The sequence below is a fragment of the Vanellus vanellus genome, assembly GCF_965231255.1.
Source record: "Vanellus vanellus genome assembly, chromosome: 15".
Taxonomy (NCBI): domain Eukaryota; kingdom Metazoa; phylum Chordata; class Aves; order Charadriiformes; family Charadriidae; genus Vanellus; species Vanellus vanellus.
The window spans coordinates 3242722-3260645 of NC_138920.1; the positions used below are offsets into that span (position 1 = coordinate 3242722).

General features: G+C 54.7%; 1 protein-coding gene across 1 annotated transcript in view; it reads right to left on the bottom strand.

Moving 5' to 3' along the window:
* RALY (RALY heterogeneous nuclear ribonucleoprotein) overlaps positions 1-17924 on the bottom strand; it is a 151294-nt gene that overhangs the window by 11793 nt on the left and 121577 nt on the right. The window contains exons 3-4 of the mRNA XM_082491044.1: positions 11203-11467; positions 5604-5676 (exon numbers count right to left, since the gene is read on the bottom strand). Of these exons, the coding sequence (XP_082347170.1) occupies positions 5604-5676; positions 11203-11458 (329 nt within the window). The 5' untranslated portion in view covers positions 11459-11467. The remainder of the gene's footprint in view (positions 1-5603; positions 5677-11202; positions 11468-17924) is intronic.

Here is a 17924-nt window from a genome sequence, read left to right on the forward strand (position 1 = left end):
AACTCCATGATTCCGTGAGCCAATGCTCTCCGTAGCCACAGGCAAGAGAAGACAGTGGCATCTCCCTGTGGCTCGAGGACCCCAAGTGGAATGACGCAGTGTCTTTATTCGCGGCAAAACCTCCCTCCGTGGGCTGTTCCTCTTGCTGGGAAGCTCGGTGTGGCTCGGAGACCATGAGGCAGCTTTAGACAATTTCCTTGTAAACAACACAAAGCTCGGGGGCATTTGGTAAAATTTTATAACGCCCGTGCTCCCTTCTTCTCGCTCTATTCAGGATCCTGCTCTCAGCCGGCTTTTCTTCCAAGCCTTCGCTCCCTGGTGGCAGCCCCGGCGGTAGAGCTGTGGACACTGTGGGCTCAGCACACGGCTGGCTCGCTGGAGCTCCATCTCCAACACCATCGCATGGGCACAGCCCTGCCGCTGTCAGAGCTGTCCCAGGCAAAGCCATGCATCTAGGAACAAGGAATGAAGTCCCGAAGGGGCTTCACCTGCATCACTGACCCTTCCCTGCAGCGTTCAGGCTCCTCCGCCTCACTCCTGGGCTCGGCTCCAGCAGCAACAGGATGAAGCCCAGCCTCAAGTACCTGTAGGTCCAACCAGGCTTGGACCAGAGAAGGATGGAGAAGCCTAAAACCTCAGGTGAAGTCCTAAGTCTTTTTCAAAACTAGTCAAACCAGAGGTTTGGTATATGAAGTGGCTAATAAACACTATAAATGCTATTTGCAGTAGGGAACGTGCGAGCAAAACTGGGCAGCCTTGTGTTTTTCTGGTGGAAATCACTACTGGCTTGATCTTCAGGGCAGTGGGTCCAAGAGCATCTCCTAATATTTGTGGGTGTAAAGCAAAGGTGTGTGTGTGGGGGGATTACTCCTGCCCTGGCTCTGAATCCTCGGGGGATTGGAGACACTTCCACCCATTCCAAAAGGAATTAGGGGCATAATTATCCTTGGGAAGCTGGTCCTGACTTCCCCAAACCAGTGGGATTCATCTCACTTCGCTTCAGACACTGGGAATGTAAAGAGAGAAAAGCCAAGCCGGGAGGAAAAGAGGCAGTTCCAGGTCACGGTACATCACATCCAAAGGCAGACATCTAAAATACCGTCAGGTGAGGAACCGTGCTTTTATCCAGCAAGCGTAAAGGGAGTCCGGAGGAGCACACCACATAAAAGCCTTGACAGCAGAGAGGGCTGAACTCACGTGAGACGAACGGAACCTTAGACTCAGTGCAGTGTGGGATGGCAAATATTCTCATCTCCGCCTCTGGCAGTACCGCCCGCAATCCCTGCTAACCATGAGTCAGCCCCCAAGGAAGGCAGCGGGCTGAAACGAGGGATTTTTGGAAGTCTGTGAGTGTATGACCCCGCTGTAACACGCCAGTCAGGTCATGGCTTAACAGACGGGTGCTGGCTGGATGCTTTTACCAGCACCCTTGGAAGTCAGGCGTTGAACAAAAAGCAAGTATTCCAACATGAATGCAGAAGAAAAGGTAGTAAAAAAAGTGGGTGACTTAACGCGGGTGATTTATCTGGCCGTCGTGTGCCTGAAAATTTCACTGCACGTAGGATAAACCTTCCTGAGACTGACGGATCATTTTTCAGCGACCTGGCAGGGCTTCCTTTATGTACAGGAATAATTTTTGCCGTTTTTCAATCCGTCGGTGACATCGCGCCCTTTAAAAATAAAGCAGGGACAACCCGAGGTGAGAGGCAGCTGAAGGCTGTAAGGCTGTGTCAAGTTAACACGATGCTTCCACCACCTTCTGCTTTGTTTTTTCTTTAGAAATTAAATAACACCTATTCCTGACTCACAAAGGTTCAAAATCCAAATATTCCTAACTGAAGGGCAATTGTTTGTATGTGCTGCCTTTACGTTTGCGGTGCCGTTTCTGAGCAGATACCTGAGCAGCAAGCGTACGTTTGAGCGGCTGTGCTCTTAATTAGAGGCCGACAGCCCCGCACCGATAATCACCAGTGCCGCGTTGTGCTCAGCTCGCATCCTTCTGCTAATTGCACAACCTTCGTTTATTGCAGCAGTCGGAATGATACCCGCTGGAAAGCTACTTGGAAAAATCCGGCATTGATCAGTGAGCCGGTAAGATGCTGTGTATCTGGTGTGAGATTCCCTCCTCCTGCAAAGAGCCAAGGTAGCGGGAAGCCGGGAGAGAAACGTGGGAAGGGAGCCCGGCATTTCCAAGACGCCGGGGCTGCGGAGGCTGGGACGGCGAGCACATCCCTGCTGGCTCTGCTGGGTTGGGTACCACCGCTGACCTCCCGGGGGGGCTTCTGATCCCCGCGCCTGTGGGTTTGGCAGCAGGGCTCGCCGGGGTGTCACTGCTCCCAGCACCACTGCGGAGAGGTGGGAGCAGATCTGTTTGGAGACGGGTTGCCAGCGCCTTTCTGCTGGGATCATAATGGGCACAACAAGGGATGCGAAAGCCAGCTGAGCTGGAGGGACGTCATCTGCTTGCACCTGCAGACTGTGAAAATAAAGTCAGCGGTGGCTTGCGTCTGTCACCATTTTGGAGACGGTTCCTTGGGCCACCGAGCAGCCAGACCCTCGGCTGCTCTTGCACTCTTGCTTAGGTTGTCCTCACCGTCCTTTTGGCTACAGAGCAACGTCAGCACCGGCATTACAGGGAAGGGCAGAGATTTGTGCCTCCAAAGGTCAAGTGCAGCACCGGCAGACCCCACTGCCCTGGGGCAGAGCCACTGTCACTTCCCCACCCGGGGCGACGAGCAGCCGACTCGCAGCACATCAGGATCCGCTGGCACCCAAATGCCCCAGGAAATCCTGGCTACGCAGGAAAAAAAAAAAAGGATTGCCAGAAGGCAAAAGGTTTTGAAACACAGCGTGTGAATGGGGGACATGGTCAAAATCCAAGTGCATTTTCCAGCCGTCCTCACTAACTCGTTTGCAGGGTCTCCGTGCCGTCCCCGTTCAGCAGCGGTGGCCGGGGTGCCAGGCTGGAGAACCCAGGGGACCTCCCTGCTGCAAAGGGATGTTCTGGCAAAAGCCAGAGGCGGAGGGAGGGAGGGAGGGAGGGCCTGAAGAACTGGAGAGATTGGGAGAGGGCAGTGATGACAGCAAGGAGTTACACTAACTGAAGGTTGCTCTTGTGGAGAGACCTGAGAAAATTTATGACAGCATGAACCTGGGTGTGTGTTTTACCTGTCGGAGGTAGGTGGGAGGCTGCAGCCCAAAGGATTTCTATTAGACACCCATATACCCGCCCTGGGCTGGTGGGTCAGGTAAGACTGTCAAGATTGTTGTCTCCTCTACGTTCAAAATGAGATTCCCTTTCCCTTTCCCTTTTCCCCTTCCCTTTCCCCTTCCCTTCCCTTCCCTTCCCTTCCCTTCCCTTCCCTTCCCTTCCCTTCCCTTCCCTTCCCTTCCCTTCCCTTCCCTTCCCTTCCCTTCCCTTCCCTTCCCTTCCCTTCCCTTCCCTTCCCTTCCCTTCCCTTCCCTTCCCTTCCTTTCCCTTCCCTTCCCTTCCCTTCCCTTCCCCTTCCCCTTCCCCTTCCCCTTCCCCTTCCCCTTCCCCTTCCCCTTCCCCTTCCCCTTCCCCTTCCCCTTCCCCTTCCCCTTCCCCTTCCCCTTCCCCTTCCCCTTCCCCTTCCCCTTCCCCTTCCCCTTCCCCTTCCGTCTCCTACAGACTTGGAATGAGGCAAAGTAAAACCCAACCTTTGAAAAAATAATCTTCTGTGTTTAACGCAGCATTTCTATAAATTACAGCGCTGTGATTTTTGAAGTCTAACATTTAGGAAAATTTACGACGGTTAGGGAAGCTATAACCACGGCTCACTGCAAACCCGGCTTCCCCGCTTTCCGTGAGATAGCCTAAGTTCTGCTCCTCCAGATGGCAAAGTTTAAATCTGTCACCAATCTGGGATGAAATACTGCCGAAGCTCGGAGCGGTGTAGTTCTCTGGCCCATATTTTAGCGTAGCCATATCGGTGGGAGGAAGCAAACATCTCGCGTTCGCTCTCTTTTCATCTACATGGCAGCCTGGAAGTCTGAAATATTGGTCATTCCACCAGAAATGGATTAGCGGTCAACGCACGGACGAAGAGTAAATGAAACGCCCTTTACTGTGAGATGTATGGAATGAATTGATTTACATTATGGCTACCAGCACCACGTAAGTAGCGTACGCGCAGCTAAATGGAAAGATTTGTGTCATCTCTATTTCCGTACATCAGCCTGGGGAACGCACAGAGTCTACTTCCCCTGGACCGGTGTCCCCTGTGAATCCAGAGGGCCGAGTTCCGGTGAAGGGCCAAACCGGGAGGGAAAATTTGCCTGGTGAAAGCTGCAAAGGAAGAGCTCAGCTGAGAGACTCGGGGAAGGTCTCAACGGGCGCCTTGGGGGTGGTGGTGGGAGGGCTGCGGAAGCTCTGCTGGGTTTGCCTATGCCAGAAGAGCGTTGCCACCACCGAGGTGTGCCATTTCGCAGCACACCGGTGTTGGACCGCATGGCTGAGTCTCAATCATAGGTTTTTCATTTCTTTTCATCCCTCTCACTTTTTTTCCTTTTTGTAGAAAAATCTACAGTTCTCTCATGGTTTCCCTTTTTACGACACCCACCTATAACCCTGATACTGATTTAAGTCTTTTCTTCCCAACATCACACCTTCCAAATCCTGACTCAGTGCCCCAGTCTCTGTACCATAAGACCGGCGTAAAAAATCCCATTTTGGGATCCTGTTATTTGTTTTGGGGTTCTTGAAACCTGCAGGGTGCTCTTCCAAATACCTTTTCAAGTTTTCCCTTCTGCAACCTCAGGAGCAAGAATTTAATGAGTTCCTCCCATATTCCCATGACTCCAGACTCTGGGGCTTAAATGAAAATCTTTTACTTCTTGTGAAAACCTTGAGAAAGTCTCTGGAACAGGCAACAGTGGCATTGAAGGCTCTCTCTGACATCTGCAATACCCCACATTTCCCACAGACCTACTCCATGTCCCACTTGTCCCTCCAGTTCCCTTGATCCCTTGGTCACTGCTCCGCCGTACAGGTTCCTCTGGGGCTTCCCACCTCTTCCACCCCCATTTGTTGCCCCAAGAGCTTCCCGCTTTCTTCCTTTCTTCTCTCCCCTTCCCTGTCATTTGTCTCTTGCCCTTTTCTCCAGTGTTTTTTCCTAAATTATCTCTGTTCCCTGTTCTCCTCCAAGACCCAACGTGTGCCCCATTCCTACTCCCCAGCTGGAGGAGCTGGGATGGAGGGCAGCGTTCCTCTTAGACCTCTTTCAAGACTTCTGATGGGGTTAAAGCAGGTACCGCCTGCCTTTCTCCAACCATCTCCAGGTCCAACATCATTCACAGGTTGGACCACGTCCAGGCAGAGCTCCCCAGCACCATGTGTGCTGGCCAACCTCAGGTCTTGCTGGCTCTCCTCCCTGAAGTCTACCACTGAGGGGCGTTGCAAAGGCCAAGAAGCCCACGGGAGGAGAAGATCTGAACGTGGCACTGGTGGCCCAGGGCTGCCCTGGGGTAGGGACCGGGGAGCTGAGGGCAGCAGCCTGCGGGGTGGGAAGATCAGCCCCAGCCGGAAGGCGAACACCAGCCCGGAGACCTCGCGGTGGGAAGGTGGCATGGTGGAGACCTACCTGTACAACGCGGAGGCTGCTCTCTTCAGCCCTTTGGGTCTGTTGGGTTTAGGTTCCCCAGCCATGTTGATATCTGCAATGAACGGACACGCAGCAGTGACAGGGCATGGCACGGCCACGCTCACCGGCAGCCGTACCCGACCACGGAGCAAGGCAGGCTGCGCACAGCCGTACCATCAGCAGAAACAAACTCCTCCACACCTCCCACTGCATTTCCACCTGCTTTTAGCACGTCTGGGGCCCCGCTGGACCTCCACAAGAAGGAAAAGATGTTCTTGCACTTGGCAAGCCTCTTCCTTTTCCTTTACAAAGCCACTAACCATTTGATTTCTGAATGCCCCGTGCACGGTCTAACCCACGCACACAAATTCAGGAGAGGCTTCTCAGGAGAACTCGGTGCCGTTATGAGAAGGCACGGACAATATATAAAACCGCTGCATGCTGCGAACCGCTCACAATTTATCCCTTGCTCCTTCTAGAATAAAAATGAGCGCTGAGCACGAGGCAGCCGGGCAGCACGGCGGATCGGGCTGCGTTAAAAGCTGCACGGGGTGCGGGAACACGCCTGTGGCCACCCCGGCCAATCTTCTCGGCAGAGCATCTTCTACCAGGGGAGGTGAGAATGAGCTCTCCTAATCCGCCGAGGACATTTCTCGCCTCGGCCTCGGTGTCAAACGTGCTTTTGACGTGAGAATAAAGCGATACAGCCAATTTCACGGAGGCTGCCGAGAGCCTGGCAATCTGACACCGAGTGTGGCCCCGGGACCGCAGAGAGGTGAGCTACTGGGAGCAGGAGGCCTCACCTCCTCTTTGTTTCTTGGTCCAGGAGTGAGCAGATTCCCTGCTGGCTTCTCCCATCAGCCCTCAACTTTTTCTGTTCATAGAATCATACAATGGTTTGGGTTGGAAGGAACCTTGAAGACCATCCAGTTCCACCCCCCCTGCCCTGGGCAGGGCCACCTCCCCCCAGCCCAGGTTGCTCCAAGCCCCATCCAACCTGGCCTTGAACACCTCCAGGGATGGGGCAGCCACAGCTTCTCTGGGCGACCTGCGCCAGGGGCTCACCACCCTCACAGGGAAAAATTTCTTCCTGATATCTAATCTAAATCTCCCCTCTTCCAGTTTCCCCCTCATCCTATCACTACATGCCCTTGTAAAAAGTCCCTCTCCAGTTTTCCTGGAGAAAAGCTTTTCCAGCTTTTCTGTTCTTCAGGTCCTTTCTGTCTAAGTAGACGTCAGACCTCTGGGCATGCCACATCTGAGCCAAGCAAGACAGGATTTCCTTACGTAGACCAAAAGCCCCGTTTGCACTGGGCTGGACACGGGCCGCCCCACAGCATTGGGACAGGTCCTCGTGCTGAGCTGGTGGCATGAATTACAGCCTCTGAGGTGCAGGTGGACTTGAAGGTCTCCATCTGGGGCTCAGGGTTCATGGATCTGTGACCACAAACTGAGGTATTAAAGTTCTCACGTCTTCAGGACTCACAGGATATGCCATGAAACTCAGCAGGTTTAAGCTTACGAATTGTTGCTCTTTTCATGCCACATGAAGACTTTATAGAGAAAGGTGGCCAGGCTGGTCTGCTCATCAAGATAAAGAGCTTGCAAAGTGACCCAAAGTGAACAGCGTGCTGACTTCGTTACTAACCAAGAAAATCATCTTCAGGAGCGCAAGAAAACGGCGGCACTGCTGAAACAACCTGAGCAGGAGGAGTACAGGCTGCACACGTGGGACATGGACACGCTCCCACCGCCCAAAGGTCTTGATATGCCATTCCCCGGACTGCCTTTTAGGGTCTAGCCAGAGATATCATTCCTACTGAAGCCGGAGCTGAAGCTTAGCCTGTTTCTAAGCTTGCGTAACGAATGTGGTATTAGGGTGTCGCTCAGCCGTTTCATTGAATGTTCCTCTGGAGGCACATTGAGATCAGAGTGTGTGGTTTCTTTGCTGCCTCTCCCCCTCCATCCTCCAACATGCAGCAGCTCGGGGGGACGCAGAAGAGTGTGGAGGCTGAACGCCAGGAAGGACGTGTAGGACAGGTCCCTGGACAACTGCACCAAGAACATTACGCATGCGGTCGCCTTTCTGAGTCTGTTGAGTGACACAATGCTTCTGGCATTGGGAAGAGAGGGATAAACGCTTCCTTGGGGCATCCCAGCACACAGCCCCGCTCAGCCGCAGTCCCCTTGGTGTGAACCCTTTTCGCTGTCAGGGTGCATCTTGCCAGCTGCCAGTCACTTCTCTTGCAAAACGGAGAGCTAATGACAGCACCACGCTGATTAACACCCTTCAAGGGAGATGCGATGAAAGCCCAGTGGTGGATAATGACAACAATTAGCTCAATTTGCTGGTATGCACTGCTAGAAATAGTACTGCGGAGCCTTCATCGGTGCACGCAGACAGGGCAGGAAATTTATACTTGCAACCTATAGCGATGATGAGCAGTCAGATCCCTCAGGATCCCCTTGAGAATGAACAAGGAGCAACAAGAGCTCAGCACGCACATCAGCCTGGACACATTCTGCACCTCATTCCCATTCCGACTCCCGTCGCTGAATCCATCCGCCCACCCCAAGGCGGTATTATCCCTCCTGCGCATATCCCGGCACCTTTGCCCGCACTAAATGGGGAGGTCGTGCTACATCTAGCCAACAAGGCAGGTTACGGTGTGGATCCAGCTTCCAGTGCAGGGCTCCCTCACCGGAATGGTAAGTGCCTCCCACGGTGACCGGGGCATCTGGGAGCCTCCGGAGAAAGCACAGAGGTTTCCAGGACCTGCCCGGCTGAGCAGTTCATGTCCCAGCACGTGATGGGCTACAGCCGTGGTTTCAAACACCTCCGTTCTGTGATGCATTCAGTATCTCGCTGATCAGTTAAAATGCAAGTTTGATTGTTTGCGTATCTGGTGACAAAGGAAGAAGAAAAAAAGAAAAAAATGGAAGAAATGCTATTAGACCGCTTAGCTTGAGAGCTGACCTTAGCTGGGAGACGAGAGCTAGAAAGATGCCGATGCTTTGCGCGTTCATTCTGGTATGTGCTGGAAAACGTTACCTGCAAATCACCATTGGCACTCGGGAGCAGGCGGAGGGCTGAACCCTCCTGCTGCCACCGGCACGTGCGGCTGTCCCACGCCAGCGCAGCCAGCTCGTCCTGCCAGCAGGTACCACCGAGAGCCCGAGTCATCGACTTAATGGTTTCTGCCAGGACCTGCTTTTCTGCGACCTGTTAGAAGGAGTTGCAAGAGCCTTGCCGCGCGCTGGGGGAGATAGGAGATCCTTCGACCACATGCCCGCTCAGACCAGTCAGGCACAGCACACGCAAAACTGCGATGCTTTCCCACAACATTTCGTAAGTGTTGATGCAAATTCTCTTTCCCATCTGAACGGCTGAGGCAGGAAAGGCAGTTTCACTCGAACCGCGCCACGCGGGGCTGCTGCGGCCGGGTCATTACAGCAAAGGCTTGCAGTGCTCTGGACTCGGACAGGGATGCTGTCCTGCTGAGGGACCACCCGCTGGCACTGGGGACGGGTGGCTTTGCCCTGTGGACAAGCTGCTGCCCCTGAGCAGGTTGGGGGTACTTCACCCCTACACTGGGCACTGCCTTGAGCCGGCGGTGATTCCCCGTGAGCTCCTGCCAACGCCGAAGGCAGCCATTTGCCCGGCCGTCGTGGTTTGCAGCTCTTCTGCAGGATGGCGTGGTTGTGCTCTGCTGAAGTTACTGGCTGGAGCTGCCAGGGCAGAAAGCAGCCTACCTTCCTGCTGCCCGCCCGGGGAGGGAAGCTTTACCATCACCAACCATTTACCAACCCCCCCAAAACCCTACCCATGAACAGGAGCACGGGGAGTCTCTTCAGCAACGCGTCTGCCATGTCCCATCTTGTCCCTCTTTTCCACGTTCCTGTGTGGTCGTCACCTCCTCTTTTTTTGGGGGTGGGCTTTCCACCTTGTTTTGTGCAAAGACGTTTTCTAACCACGTTGTTCTCTGCAGGATTCTCCCGAAAGGGGAGCGTCCCCGTGTTTATCCTGGTCCGTGAACAGCAATGGAAAGCCTGCTGAGGCTCCATGGTGAGACTGGCGCGTGAAGGGACGGCAGATGGAAGGGAACCGAAGTTGCACCTCGTCCAGTACGTGCATAGGACTCCCAGTTACATACAGTCCTTTTGTCGGCACGCCAGACCTCTGGGACCAGCACTGAGAGGAGAGTAAGAGGTTCCTATCACGGTAAACCTTTCATCTCTCTCTTCAGCTCAGTGGGCAAAGTGATGCCCGTCTCTTAGCTGCCTCTCCCGCGTCTGTCCAGAGCATCGCAATGAGCTCCTTGGCTCCCCAAAGCCCTTTTCGTCCTATCTCCCGGCTCCGCTCACGTGGGCAATGCCCGGGCTGGAAGCAGCCCCGGCGCACCGCGCGTCACCTCGCTCTGCAGCTCCGCTCTCTGCACCGTGAGAGAAGTGAAGAGAAGATGGTGGTATTTGAATAAACCACGGATGGAAACAGCACACTGTCTTAAAGATCAGGTGTAGCATGCAACGCTTTATTTCCGACTGCTGTGCCAGGAGCTGGGTGGGAATGGGCTGGAAAACACCTTCCTGGGTGCCCACCGCCCACCGCCTGCGGCAGGTTTGGAAATAATGATTTTTCATTAAAAATACTGTCTTCAGTTCCAATTCTCAGCTTGGAGCTGGTGACAAGAGCTTCTCAGCATGCGACACTTCAGAGCAATCTGCAAAATCAGGATGCAGCTGGGAGCAGCTGGGATGGTTTTGTTTGCTATTTCTTATCCCACAGCAGTGCAGAGGAGAGACCGTCGCGTGTCGGGGGCAGTTCTCTCATTTAACACCAGCCGGCTCAAGTCCCTCTGAGCTAGCCTGAGATGGACTACCGCCTCTCTTGCCATGCCAAGGGTAAGGTCTGGTCCAGAAAGGGAACCAGACAATGCCTTTTCCCACCCTTGTTCTCCCCCACCAGATCAAGGACAAGAACGTGGGATGATTCAGAACTGTGTTTTAGCTTCTATCATCGCAGCCCATAACGTTGACTTTTTGGGCCATGATATCACAGCCCTGAGGGTATTAATATGTCTGGATGACCACGACCGGCCTCATTTCTGACCCCCACACGGGACCAGAGAGCCTTCAGCCCCTACCGGAGCTGTGTGGTAGGAGCGCTGGTCTCCAGCTCTGGCACAGCCATGCCTGTGCCTGGCCGTGGACCCTGCTGATCCCGACCCACGGGCTGACTTCCCAGCCTGGCTTCAGACCTGCCTTGTCACTGTGGACCTGCTCAGCCATAGAATCATAGAACGGTTTGGGTTGGAAGGGACCTTGAAGATCATCGAGTTCCAACCCTCCTGCCATAGGCAGGGACACCTCCCACCAGCCCAGGTTGCCCAAGGCCACGTCCAGCCTGGCCTTAAACATCTCCAAGGATGGGGCCTCAACAACCTCTCTTGCTTGTGTGTGACCTGCTCACCATCATCGGACCCTGACCTGCAGTTTGATGTCCCCGTTCGACCTTGGACTGGCCATTCCTTGACCATCCCCAAGGCAGCAATCAACCCGTGTTGGACCTGGACCCCAAATGGCTGAAGAAAAGACTCACCCAGCGTCTGGCCAGCAAGCACCCGCCCGTTCTCGCCCAGGACGGCGGCCCGCGCGTGCCTCTCGTTGGAGTACTGTACGAAGGCATAGCCCTTGTGAACGGAGCAGCCCACCACGCGGCCATACTTGGAGAAAATGGTCTCCACATCGGACTTCTTGACCACGGCTGTGTTGAGATTGCCAATGAAGACTCTGGAGTTGATGGACTTGGGGTCATTCTTGTTCGTGATGTTACTCGTCTGCACCTTCAATGACATCTTGAACACCTGAAGAAAGAAAGCAGGAGTCAGGAAAGTGGGAAGGGAATTGCTGGAGTTGTACAAAAAGTGTGTGGGGGGATAGATGTCCCAGCAAGCCTGGAGCCAGGGAACTGGCTCCTCAACTTTTGCCAGTCGCAGCTGGGGGCATCCCACCTCCAGAGACCCCCTGTGTGCTGGGGAGGGGAACGTGGCAGCCAGCGCAAAACTGGAAACCTATTTATCTGACAGTCTGGGTGTAAGCTTTTGGGGGACAAAACAAGATTGAAATGAATTTTACATCTCAGTAAAAGCTTTAATGCTATTACAGGACAGCTTTTACCTCTCTAAACTTCATTACAAGTCAAAGGACTGCTCTTTTTAAAGCAGTTTGCATTCAGTGCCTTTGCTGGAGCCCACCTTTCCGGGCTTTCCCCCGCTGAGCACCTCCCAGCACAAGGACAGCCCGGTCCCCGCGGATCCGCACTCGCAGATGGAAGAGGACTTGAGTTTTCCGGATGCAAAGGAAGCGATTTAAGCGGCGAAGCAGCCCGCGTGCTCCTATCTGATACCCGCACTCCTCTGCCAGCCTGCGCGTTTTACCCGCGGGGCTCGGAGCTGAATTTTTGTGCAAACAGGAGGTGTCACTGTTAGCTTGGGAATCACTACGCCAGCAGCCAGGTTCAGCTGGAAGCCACTCCAACCCGCCGCAAGGCGGGTGATCCTCCAAGTTTCTTGCCTGGGGTATTTCATGGGCAGCCCCTGAGCCCAGGCTTCACCTCTGAGGACCACGGGACGGGGATGGCAAAGGACAGGGGTGGGAAGGGTGTGAAATGAAAGCCAATCTGGCTGCCTATCAGGCCGCCCGCTCACGTTTCTGCAGCAAAAATTACAGCCGTCCAAAGACATCAGTTTGATTTTCATCTTTCCAGAAACAGCGGGGATGCTTTGGCATCGCTGTTGTGTGCTGCCTACGTGGTGTGTGGTATCTACCCGGGAAAAGCCCGCTCAGAGCTGTGGAAGGTATTTTATGGTGTGCGTTGAGGTGCTGCTCTTCTCCAGCCCCTTCCAGCAGTGCCCACAGGTACTCCCAGCACCTGCGGCGATGCCACCGGGGTTTCCATAACTCCAGGCGGTCACCAAGCCTGGCACAGGGGACGCACTGCTACCGCAGGGCCACGGTGTCCCCTCCCTGGTGGTAGTCCCCAGCGTCTGCCCTGGCACCGGGCAGAGCTAAAGCACCTCCTGGCTTTGGGGCTTTGGCTCTCTGGGCTCAAAGTCCAGGTTTGTCTGAGCAGTTTGGCCCAAGGGGACACGGTGGCAGCTGTCTGGCTGCATAGGTGCAGCTCCTGTGGACCTGGTCACCCCGGTCCCCAAGCCCTGGCAGGCTCCGCTTGCCCGCAGCCCAGCCTGCCCGAGGCACTGCCACCAGCAGCGTGCCATGCTCTGGCTTCACTGAGCCCTAAAACACACAGGTAGTGTCCCCCCCACCTCTCACTAGACGGGCACAGGCCTGGGAGAAAGCTGCAACCTGATGTGCTTTTTGGGGTTTCGTCCAAGACTTTCAAAGAACCTAAGTCCTCCTTTTTCTCTGTCTTCTCCTACACAGAGCTCCCACACAGGACATGAAATCTCTGGTTGCTCCTGTCTCCCCCTAAACCTGTTACGGGGGATGACTTCATTGTACCCATCTCACCCCTTTGCCAGGTGAGCCCCATTTTGGCTTCTTGGGTGATGGACGTCCTTCTGATGGAGCCTGCTCAGCCACTGGCCCCTCAGGACACCCTGGGGGGCTGCTTCTGCCCCTAGTCCCATTTTACTTGAGGGTACTTCTACCCCCCCCTCCTCCCCAAGCGCTGGTTCTGTATCTCCAGGACTTGAAACTTCAGTCCAGCCTGGAGGTAAAGAGGCAACAGAGGAGACTTGCCCAGCCCTGCACGCAGACAGCACCTCCAGCCCGACCCGGGGAGACACGCAGCACTTGAACGCCGATTGCCATCAATGAGCTCTGAACAGAGAAGCTATGATGTCCAGACCTCCGCCTTTTGAATTTTCAGAGCACAAAGGACCGGACACTCGATTGCTTTCATCGTTTAAAGCCGGAGCATACAGAGCCTTGGAGATACCCGGCAAAGCTGATCCTCCACGGGGAGCAGGGGAACGATGCGATGGCTCAATAAATCCCATCCGGCTCTAACCCCTGTGACTGTAGTAACCACTGAGGCTGGAAATGATCTTTCTGCTAAATCCAATCAAAAAACAAGTTAGACTTTGTCTGAGTCTGGCTCGTTATATTTTTCCTTTTCAGTTCAAAAAAGCCGGAGGCTTTTGTTTTATTTTTTTAAAAAACAATTCCTGGCAGCACAGCGTTCCTAAAAACACTGGAAAAGATAACCAAAGGACAGGACTTTTAAAGGCATCTAAGCCAATGAAATCCTCACATCTTTGGCAAGCGGCGCCCAACCTCTTCAGGTTGCTCGAAGATCCAACCCATATATAACACTTGTTTAATGCTATCTATTTTAACGTATTTTTGCGGTGCGGTCTGGGAGAGGATCACAAAGGAAACCGTTCCCATTCCTGCTGCAAAGGTGGCGAAACAGAGGAAAAGCCAAGGCTGTTTCCAGCTGCTCAGTCACTCCGGGTACCCAGCCTGAGCCTCGAGGACTCATTTCTCAGGAATCACAAGTATCTGCAAACAGCCCGGCTGGAGGCTGCTCCGGGACAGCCAGTTCCCAGGGAATCTGCATCCTAAACCCTCCAGGATCAGCTGAGGCTGTGTGGGACCTTCCGAGAGCCTGCGCAAGCGTAGGGCACCTGCGTCCAGGTAGCTCGGGATGGTCTTCCTACCCAAGGACACGTTGGACCCCTTGTGAACCTGTGGCTCTCCCTGCAGGAGTTGCAAGACAGTGACTTCGACATCCGGCTTTACACCTGGTGACTCCTGGAGTTTCCAGTTCCTGATGCCCGTATTTTCTACGTCAGAGTAAATCTGCCCAGGCACCGCTCTCGCCCACACTAGCCCACGTCACGTGGACACCTTTGGCCCCGCTTAGCTGCCTCCCCTCTAGACGATGCACTCCCGCTTTTCCATCCTTGCTTACCTGCCAGAGTTTACACAAGTCTCCAACCCATTTTTCTACCCACCCGTGGCCCTCCTTTCCCCCATCCCCAGTCCCTGGAGGAACTCCTCCTGCAACTGGCCTCCAGGCGGATTACGAGCCCTCATCACTGCCCTTGGAGCCCCACCACCCACCCTGCACTGCTCTTGGAGGCCACCCATCCAGACTGCCAGGTCACAACTTGGATGCCAGGATGCTGTGGGAGATCACGTCAAAAGTTTTCCTGAAGTCAAGGCGGACGTCACCCACATCATCTCCTCGGCCACACGCTTTGCCACAGAAAGCGAGTAGGTTGGTCAAAATTTCACAGAATCACAGAATCACAGAATTTTCAGAGTTGGAAGGGACCTCTAGAGATCATCCAGCCCAACTCCCCTGCTAAAGCAGGATTGCCCAGAGCACATTACTCAGGACTGCATCCAGGCGGGTCTTGAAAACCTCCAGAGAAGGGGACTCCACCACCTCCCCGGGCAGCCTGTGCCAGTGCTCGGTCACCCGCACCGTGAGGAAGGCTTTTCTTGTCTTTGAACGGAACTTCCTGTGTTCCAACTTGTGCCCATTGCCCCTTGTCCTGTCACTGGGAACCACTGAAAAGAGCCCGGCTCCATCCTCCTTCAGCCCACCCTTTAGATACTTGTACGCCATAATAAGGTCTCCCCTCAGCCTTCTCTTCTCCAGGCTAAAGAGTCCCAGCGCTCTCAGCCTTTCCTCATAAGGGAGATGCTCCAATCCCTCAGTCATCTTAGTTGCCCTTCACTGGACTCGCTCCAGCAGTTCCCTGTCCCTCTTGAACTGGGGAGCCCAAAACTGGACACAGTATTCCAGTTGTGGCCTCACCAGTGCAGAGCAGAGGGGGAGAATGACCTCCCTCGACCTACTGGCCACACTCTTCCCGATGCAGCCCAGGATGCCATTGGCCTTTTTGGCAACAAGGGCTCATTGGCAAATTGGCAACAAGGGCACGTTGGCAACAAGGGCAAATTTGGCCATGCCATTTCCAGGTCTGGCCCAGCTGCAGGCAGGAAGGAGGAACGCTCTCTTCCTCCAAATAAAATATAGCGCTCAAACGAAATATTCCCCCGTCTCTGTTTTCCCACCCCATCTCTGAAGAGTTTTCCTGCTGCCACCCCAAGCCCCAGATTAGGGAAACACGAGGCTGCTGTTTGCCCAAAGCCATCCCAAATTCTACCCAGCCCAGAAGTGTGTTATTGTTTACACTCGTCTCAATCTCTGACCAGCTGTTTGCAGCTGCAAACACCAATTGCATCAGGGCACTGAGCTCGTTAAGCATCTGTAGGAGGAATGTGGGTTAAGCTGCGTCTGTGCACGGAAATAGAAAGGGCTGGCTGGAGGATTTGGGTAGGATGGGGAGTGTGTGGGAGCATAAAACACATGTTTTCCCCCCAAATCTAGGGGGCTGCCCTCTCTCAGCGGGTGCAACGTGAGCCAGCTCTGCTGCTGTCCATGGATCCCCCCCTCCGTGGGTTGGTTTTAAAAATAAAAGAGCTGGATGAGGACGAGTCATTTCTCAGGTGGGCACTAAGGCACCAGATGAACCTTCACTTGGAGAAGGACACCTCCTAAGGCATCTCTCAAGGTATGACCTTGGCTGCCACGAAGGTGGAGGGGTGTAGGGGAACCTGCACCTCTCCCAGGTCCCTGCTGCCCCAAACCCACCTTGCACCCTCCTTGTTTGGCCCTTGTGACCTTCCCCCATGCTTCCTGCAGTTGGACCAGTGTGTGCTGGTCTCCCCTCCTCCCCACCTGGGATGCTGGGTGCCCCCAGCCCAATAAAGCCTGTGGAGGAGACAGGAGAACTCACTTTCACCACCTATTGTGGGGCATGGGTGATGGAGTGCGTAGCTCAGCGTAACCCCTCCCTCGCTGGATCCCTTCCCTTGGCTCCCTGGCCGAAGCCCCAGCAGCTCTGCGCATCGGGGCCATCTCAGGACACCGCAGGTCGGCACAGGAGACGTGCCTGCGGCTGACAAGCAATGGGATGGGACCACCAGATGGCCAACTCAAGGTCAGGCAAGGTGACGGCCACACCGCTGGGATAGACTTGGGAGGAAGCCAACGAAGAGCAGACATCTCTGTGGATGGGATGCTCTCCCAGCGCCATCTGCCCCTGCCTGCCGTCCCTGCCCAGGCAGGGAGCAGGGCTTCGGTGGGGAGCCTTGTCCAAGGCTGGGGAGCTGTGTCTCTGGGCTTCTAGCGCTTGGCTCTGCCCTGGGGAGGCCACATCCGGAGTACTGTGTCCAGTTTGGGGCTCCCCGGGTCAAGAAGGACAGGGAATTGCTGGAGAGGGTCCAGCAAAGGGCTACAGAGATGATGAGGGGACTGGAGCGTCTTTCTGCTGAGGAAAGGCTGAGGGACTTGGGGCTTTTTAGTCTGGAGAAAATAAGACTGAAGGGGATCTTATCAATGCTTATCAATCCTTCAAGGGCGGGTGCCAGGGGGGTGGGAACAGTCTGTTTCCAGTGGTGCCCAGTGACAGGATGAGAGAACGGGCGCAAACGTGACCATGGGAAGTTCCATCTCAACCTGAGGAGGGACTTCTCTCCTGTGCGGGCGGCAGAGCACTGGCACAGCTGCCCAGAGAGGGGGGGAGTCTCCCACTCTGGAGCCATCCCAAACCCGCCTGGACGTGTCCTGTGCCACTGCTGGAGGTGCCCCCGCTCTGGTGGGGGGTGGCACTGGGGGAGCTCCAGAGGGCCCTTCCAACCCCACCAGTCTGGGATTCATTGCCCTGAGATATCAGGCGCCAGCAGCGCTGTCCTCCATTGAACAAGCAGCCTGCGTGGCTCTCCTTTAGCAGCTTATCAACCACTCAGCACCGGCTGTTCCAAAACCCTGTGCAAAGCGCTCTTCTGCTGTCCCCACGCAAGCCCAGCATCCCCTGGAGAAACAGCCTCCCCTGCCTTCTCTGTCCCATTCATTTAGGGTTTCTTCTTACACACAATACTCATTTCGCATCACTTATTGCCCCCCCCCCCCTCCCCCCCCCCCCTTACTGCAACAACTGGAAAGGACATTTTAATCATCGCATATTAATATTTCATACTCCACCTAACTGCCTTCCAGCACAGCGCTTCGCGTCGTGCCCAGATTAAATCCAGCACAGCATCGGCCCCGTCGGCTTCAGCGTCCCTCCCACGCCAAACGACGCAGCTCGCCCGCCCGGGGTTACGACGTACGACGTCTCCTCGAGCCACCGGCTCTTCGACGCGCCACGCGGAAAGCAGTGGGTCTCTTGGTGATATGTCTCATTAGAAAAAATACACACAGCAGACACACGTATCAGTGGGTATAGACGAATACGCTAATAACTACACAGGCTTCAGCAGAGGCATTTTCACAGCTAT